This window comes from Sinocyclocheilus rhinocerous, unplaced genomic scaffold (genome assembly GCF_001515625.1).
Source record: "Sinocyclocheilus rhinocerous isolate Xijiao unplaced genomic scaffold, SAMN03320098_v1.1 scaffold248, whole genome shotgun sequence".
Taxonomy (NCBI): domain Eukaryota; kingdom Metazoa; phylum Chordata; class Actinopteri; order Cypriniformes; family Cyprinidae; genus Sinocyclocheilus; species Sinocyclocheilus rhinocerous.
Window position 1 is genome coordinate 19,992 of NW_015664004.1, and position 7,681 is coordinate 27,672.

General features: G+C 33.5%; 1 protein-coding gene across 1 annotated transcript in view; it reads right to left on the reverse strand.

Moving 5' to 3' along the window:
- Nucleotides 1-7,189, reverse strand: part of msto1 (misato mitochondrial distribution and morphology regulator 1) — a gene marked incomplete at its 3' end in the record, with an annotated part of 17,400 nt that extends 10,211 nt beyond the window's left edge. Inside the window, exons 1-6 of the mRNA XM_016539393.1 lie at nucleotides 6,995-7,189; nucleotides 5,242-5,371; nucleotides 3,947-4,019; nucleotides 3,786-3,861; nucleotides 3,628-3,691; nucleotides 2,443-2,608 (exon numbers count right to left, since the gene is read on the reverse strand). Coding sequence (XP_016394879.1) covers nucleotides 2,443-2,608; nucleotides 3,628-3,691; nucleotides 3,786-3,861; nucleotides 3,947-4,019; nucleotides 5,242-5,371; nucleotides 6,995-7,078 — 593 coding nt within the window. The remainder of the gene's footprint in view (nucleotides 1-2,442; nucleotides 2,609-3,627; nucleotides 3,692-3,785; nucleotides 3,862-3,946; nucleotides 4,020-5,241; nucleotides 5,372-6,994) is intronic.
- Nucleotides 7,190-7,681: the final 492 nt, after the last annotated feature.

Sequence of the window (7,681 nt, forward strand, 5' to 3'; positions counted from 1 at the left end):
AAAAAAACACTGGGTGGATTTTTATCATTATAGGGTGGTTGTGTACACACACTGCCAACACACATTTCAGTTCAAACAACTTGTAAAAGTGCATGTAACATCCTATGACCCCTTTAACACACAGGTAAATAATGTTTTAAGTTTTGATTAAAAGATAGCTAACATCATCCGGCTGCATATCATGTTGTTTATTACTTACCAGAGCTGATGAAACCGCAGATTTGCACTAAATAAAACCAAGATGAAATCAAGAGATGCAAGAAGTATTTGATGAAGCCCGTGTGCATTATTGTTTTCTCTAACTGTATAGAGATTTTCACGGAGGAAATTAACAAATATCTAATGCTAATTTTTCAGACTTTGAAGCATAGCCTACTGCCGCGTAAAACTCCATGCGATCGCCTAAATGTGACCCTGCAGCACAAAAGCAGTCTTAAGTCGCTGGGGTATATTTGTAGCAATAGCCAACAATACATTGTATGGCTCAAAATTATTGTTTTTCTTTTATGCCAAAAATCATTAGGATATTAAGTAAAGATCATGTTCCATGAAGATATTTTGTAAATTTCCTACCGTAAATATATCAAAACTTAATTTTTGATTAGTAATAAGCATTGCTAAGAACTTCATTTGAACAACTTTAAAGATGATTTTCTCAATATTTAGATTTTTTTGCACCCTCAGATTCCAGATTTTCAAATAGTTGTATCTCGGCCAAATATTGTCCTATCCTAACAAACCATACATCAATGGAAAGCGTATTTATTCAGCTTTCAGATGATGCGTACATCTCAACTTCGAAAAATTGACCCTTATGACTGGTTTTGTGCTCCAGGGTCACAAATATGAACTACTGTGAAAACTGCTCTAACACAGTATTTTCATGTATATTTTTGTCCCGTCCATTGCTCTTTCGAGCGTGAATCCCGCATAAATATGCGGATGTCATTCCCAAAACTTTGCAGCGTGTAACGTTACGTGACCGAAAAATAAAAGTTCTACACAAATTCTGAGTGGATTATATGCTATAGCCTAGAAAGCACACAACAAGCACTGCCTTTATAATCACTAAAAAGCTGTCCCTTGTCTTAGTTCATCACGATCTCATTACGTTTTGCTATGAGAGGATTCGCGAGCTTGCCTTGTACTGGACTCAAAATTTACCTTTTGATTCTCTCCAGAGCGCAAACACAAGTATGCATTGGATATATTGCCAGATCAGTGTCGCCAATATGATATATTATAGACAATATCTCCAGTTTTTCTAGGCCTATATGTTCACAGCATCCAAAAATCTAATTAGAACCGGGTGAAATGTTTCGAAATCACTTGTACCTTGCAAAAAAATCCAGTCTTTCACTCTGTCTGTTTCAATTTGAGTCTTTCTCTGTCGGTCACGGATTATAGAAAGTGAAACTTAAATCTGTCATGGGGTGGTTGGATTTATTCACGTACACTACCGCTCAAAAGTTTGGGATCAGAACGGTTTTTAATGTTTTTACAGGAGGTTCTTCTGCTCATCAAGGCTGCATTTATTTGATCAAAAATACAGGAAAAAATTTAATATTGTGAAATATTATTATGATGTAAAATAACATTTTTCTATTTTAATATAAATTAAAATCTAATTTATTCCTGTGACGCAGCGCTGTATTTTCAGCATCATTCCTCCAGTCTTCAGAGTCACATGATCTTCAGAAATCATAATAATATGCTGATTTATTATCAGAGCTGGGAACTGTTGTGCTGCTTAATATTTGTTTGGAACCTGTGATACTTTTTTTCAGGATTCTTTGATGAATAAAAAGTTAAAAAGAAGAGCGTTTATTTAAAATAGAAATCTTTGCAGCACAACTGTTGATAATTCTAATAATAATTCGAATTCTGAAGATCATGTGACACTTTATACTGGAGTAATGATGATGGAAATTCAGCTTCGCATCACAGAAATACATTATATTTTAAAGGATATTAAAATAGAAACCATTATTTTATATTGTAATAACATTTAGCAAGATTACTGTTTTTTTCTGTATTTTTGATCAAATAAATGCAGCCTTGATGAGCAGAAGAGACTTCTTTAAAAACATTACAAGTCTTACTGATCCCAAACTTTTGAACGGCAGTGTACGTTAAAAATATTTATTAAAAGCTTCTTTCTTTTCAGATTCTTATTTACAGCATTATCACAATAGGCTGTATATTAACCGGTAGTTCTATGTGAAATCAGACATTTGAGCAGCCCCATATAGCCAAAATATCACGATCATAACACCTCTATTCGACTGTGAGATTGGTATCGAATCAGGCTTCTCCATATCGAAGCATCGAATCTTCGACTGTTTGGCATCACCCCTAATTAACATCACTCATAGTCCCCATCAAACCACCTGACCAATGCTGAAGAATGTAATGTGACGCATTAGTCGTTGTATTACTCACCCGTCGTGGTTGTACTGGTTAATGACGGAAACGGTGCGCGGATGTAGGTGGATCCTCAGGAAATCTGACCACACCCTCACGCTTCCCTCCAGCCAATAGGATTTCTGCATCCGCTCCAGTCTGCTGTTCACCGTCTCCATGGCAACACCAGCTCCCGCGCTGCTCACTTTAAGAGTTACAATACAAATGCACAATATATTCCATGCTTAATTTACTGCATCTTCTCAAAACATAGCTACACTTAAAGCTGGGTAATGTACAATAGACATAATACAGAATCATCATAAAACACGTGCAATTTTTTCAATGACATTTTCATTTGAAAAACTGATATTTCTGAGTCAAGCGGGATAGTAAATGAGAAAATAAAATGTAAGATGAAAGTTAATTTTGGGGTTAGATGGTTAAAAAAAAAAAATAGAGATTGCTGATGTCAGCTGAAAAGAATGTGGTTTCAGAAGTGGTTTTCATATCACTTTATAATATTTCATTTGATGAAATGTTATGAAGGCAAATTATGCTTTTCTTTAGAATAAAGTGCATTGATGAATTGTTCATTTCTTTAACTCAAACAGTAGGCGGTGTTATTTTAGTATAATTCTAAAATTCACATAATATTTTTTATTTTTTACAATTTTTTCTAGCCTATAATATAATTACATAATATAATTATATGAATACATATTATAATTATATATATACTATTATAATATAATTCTAGTAAATTCTATTAAAATTATTTAGTTAATATTTTTAATTAGGTTTTAATTTTTATATTTTCTGGTTTTAATTTTGTTGTGTATTTTTGTCATTTGTATCAGTTTTTTTTTTTAACATGTCTATACAGTTTTTATTATTTTTTATTTATTAGTTTTAGTTATTTTAGAACTTCGAGATAAACTAAACAAAAATCGGAAATGCTGTTTTGGAACCTACCTGAAATAAAATGTTACATTTTTATAGATTCTATTTCAGTTCATGTTCATTTTGTTGCATGTAACAATTTTTTTTATTACAGCTTTAGCTGTAGTTTACAAAAAATAACCCCACAGCAAGATCAATGGATCGATTCCCAGGGAATGCATGAACTGATAACACAACGCATGATCACAATGAATGGAGACATTAAACAGGGTAAAATAGGGTCATCATGAGTTCATATTAATTTTTACAGTCACATTTTACCTGAGCAGTGATCCACAGCAGAGGAAGGACTCATGAAATCCGGCTCTGCTAGTAAACCTCCCGCCTAGACACACAAAAAACAGACAGACAATCTTAATAAGTGTCACTCTCAGACAACAGATGCTTTCAAATCCTCACATTATTATAGTCCCACTCACATCCAGACTGTCGAGCTGCTGTAGGAAGGCGTTTTTGGTGGGAGGGCTTTCTTTATGGGTCATAATCTGTCCTTCCCTAAGAGCAGAGGAAACACTGAAATACAACACGGCGAAGATCCAGAGCCAGTGAAATCTGAGCAGAAGCAGAATCATGTTCATACCACGTAAAGGTGGTGTTTTCATTCTCTGTGCATTCATACAGACTGCCTTCCTTCCTCAGCGTCTGGAGACTTCCTGACGATATCAACACATTATACACACATCAACAACCCAATATCACATCCACAAACCAACAATCATCAGCAGCGACTGCCAAAGCCAAGCATCCCTAGCATTGATGCTCGTAATTAATGTGGCCTCGTTTATAAAGATGTGCGAACGCTTCTAATGAATGATTTATAAATTGTCCATATGCACAGAAATATTTCTAAACAATCCTCTCTTTATGGATTGCAATTCATCTTAAATTCAAGTGTAAACATAATTCATTTTAGTAATTTCATTATCACAGAGCAGTTAAAATGTTGCTCATTTGTGCAATCGTTAACTAAAAATAAAACCATAAAAAATTAGTTACTTGAAATAAAATTAAATATAAAAATCTGATTTTCTTTCAGTTTAACTTTAAGTACTAAAATAACAGCAACAAAAAAAACTAAAACTGATATAAAAAATCTATACAAAATAGACATATTTAAATAAAATATTAAAAATAAAAATGACAAAAACGCACAAAATTACTATAGCTTTAGCTAAAAATTACAATGAAAACAGATATGAAAATAAACCTATTTCAAGATATTACTAAAACAAACAAAAAAATAGCACTAGAAATCTAACTCTAGCACTCTCTATTCTAATTCTATTCTTTTTAAAAAACGTGTTCCATATATAAATGCACTCTATTAATTTACTAACTGCTTGTTTTCTTTAAAAAAAAAAACTAACACTAGCTTCTCTATTCGTTTTGTATTCTATTCGTTTTCTTTTTATTTATTATACAATTATTATACAAAAAGCACAAAAAAGGCCTCTAACACTAGCTTGCTCTATTGTTTTTCTATTCTATCCATTTTCTTTTTATTTATTATATAACTGAGACTTGTCATAGCACTTGCATATCATTGCTCTTTCGTTGATTTCTATTGTCCTCATTTGTAAGTCGCTTTGGATAAAAGCGTCTGCTAAACGACTAAATGTATAAATCTCAACGATACTAAAATATCACTGATTTGTGCATATCATTATATTAATTCATATAGTGATTGCCTATTTGTCTTTGCATTTTTATAAACAATGTTGGATTCATTTATTTACTTGATATGAGCGCAAAAAAGTTGTGCTTACGGACATTTTCACATCTGCTTCTGCCTTTATATATTGAGATTTTCCCTGAGTTTGATGTAGGATGGAACCCATGGGCTTCAGGATCACGCGTGTGCTTTATGTGCTTCACCTTTGAGGTCCATGGCGATGAGTCGAGGCGTGTAAGTGACGTGTGCACCGGGCGTAAGACCCTCTCTGAACAACACGTCACTCTGCAGCTCTCCCGCCGGAGCATCGCTGTCATAAACCAGCGCCGCATCCTACAGACAAACACACACTTACCACGCTTTACCATCACACACAGATCAGATCAGACACCGACTACAGGTCCATTTAATCACGCCACTTACATACGACCAAATCTACATGACAGCTCAATGCACTTCAGTGAAAATTACAGTATTTCCACGTTACATGTTAGTAACATCATGAGAGAGAGTGTGCAAAACCATGATATTAATTACTCAGTTTTGTTCACTCTTCCTAGCTAACAAAAATAAGTTCTGGTATCTTCCTATTAAGTTATGAAAATGCTGTTTCTGAAGGTTTTTAGATGTTTTTGTTATGCAAAACCAAAGATGAAGTAGAATCGATAAAAACTAGTGCTGTCAAACGATTAATCGTGATTATCGCATCCAAAATAAAAGCTTTTGTTTACACAATATTTGTGTGTGTACTGTGTATATATATATAAATACATACACACATTCATGTATGTATTTAAAGGGATATTTCACCCAAAAATGAAAATTCTGTCATTAATTCGTGAACGCGCGTCCACAAGTGACGCAGAATTTTCATTTTTGGGTGAACTAACCCTTTAAGAAAAATGTTACGTTTATATTAAATACATTTATATATGATATAATTTATATGAATATAAATATAAATATATACATGCAACTATTTTCGAAATATACGCTGTATGGTGTGTGCATTTACATATACATAATAAATATACACAATACACATACATATATTATGTAAACAAAAACTTTTATTTTGGATGCGATTAATCGCGATTAATCATTTGACAGCGCTAATAAAAACTATATTGACATATTTAGATGAAAACTAATAAACCCCCCCCCCACAAAGCTAAAATTAAAATGAAAACAGAAAATCTTAAAATACAAAAAAATTACTAAAAACTATATTAACAAATATATCGAAAATACTATATCAACAAATCTTATACCAACATAACAGATTTTTGCATATCAACATACTTTAATTGAATGTGTGCCTATTTAACTGTACATGTTCATAAATACACTGGATTTTAATTACTAATGTTGGAGATTAATTTAATAACTATTATTGGGAAGATTCCATTTCATTATTTTGCAGATATATTTGGAACGTTACTTCTAAATGTTTTCTATTTCATCATTATGTGAATGTTACTTTCAAACAATTAGCAACATTCAAAAAAGAAATGTTTCATGAACGTTCTATAAATAACATTTTGAGAACATTACTAAAGATCAGAAAACTGAACTAACGTTGTATTAATGTTACTGTGTTCGTAACTGTGAGAAAGCCTTCCCAGAACGTTCTGAACAATGTGTTATTGTTGTAAAATCATAAAAAATATGAATGCAGGATCTCTTTGAAATACTATTAGAAGCTGTCAGATTCTTTGTCTTTATGATTTTGCGACAGTGATTTCTTCTAATGCTAATGCACCCTAGTTTTACTGTAGAAACTATTGTTACTATGGTAAAGTAGATGTGCAGCGGACTCACAAACAGACAATCTTCTTTATGGAAGCTAAATTAATTTGACAGCTCGTTTATTACTGATCCACTGACATGATAAGTTGATTCTTCACGTATGTAGCAGTAAATAAACCGAATATATTCGCTATTAATCAAACTCACCTGTAAATTCCACCAGTGCGTCCCGATAAAGTTGGAATAATGCCCCAGCTGGAGTGTAACAACCTCCCTGCAAGTGCCGCTCATGATGTCCTTTAGATATTAACACATTTTAAGCATCGGTTCAGTCAAAATGAGCATATTTCTCATGACTCGCCCTGAAAACACACGGCGGCGACACAGACGAACTTCCGCATGTCTGCGCTCGTCCCTCTGGCAATCCCGCACTCTGATTGGCTGTCACAGCGCACGGAGCGTTGTGATTGGCTGAGGGAGCTGTCGCTCGGCGGAGGGGTAGTTTGGTTTCACTGCGCCTGACCGGCGCACATGTGCAGCGCTAGTAAACAAGAGTTTCAGAATAGCTGTCACGTTGTGAAAACTGTAGAAACGCATTTCCTGTATCCTAAAAATGCATTTAATTATATGCTAGTTTCGTTTCATATCAGTTGAACAACATACACGCTAATACAGATAGTGCAAATGCGTGTTCTGCTCTAGTTCTGTACGGGCAGAATTAATCATTTTTATTTTTTAGTGCAGGAAATTGTAACTTTTATCAGCTAACATCTGGCATTTGAAAACTGATTTATATTTTTTAACATGCTCAACGAAGTAATTTGTGCGATATTGTAGTGTAAAAACATAAGCGTCGAAATGCGAAAAACATATTTTATATAATGTATACTTTAT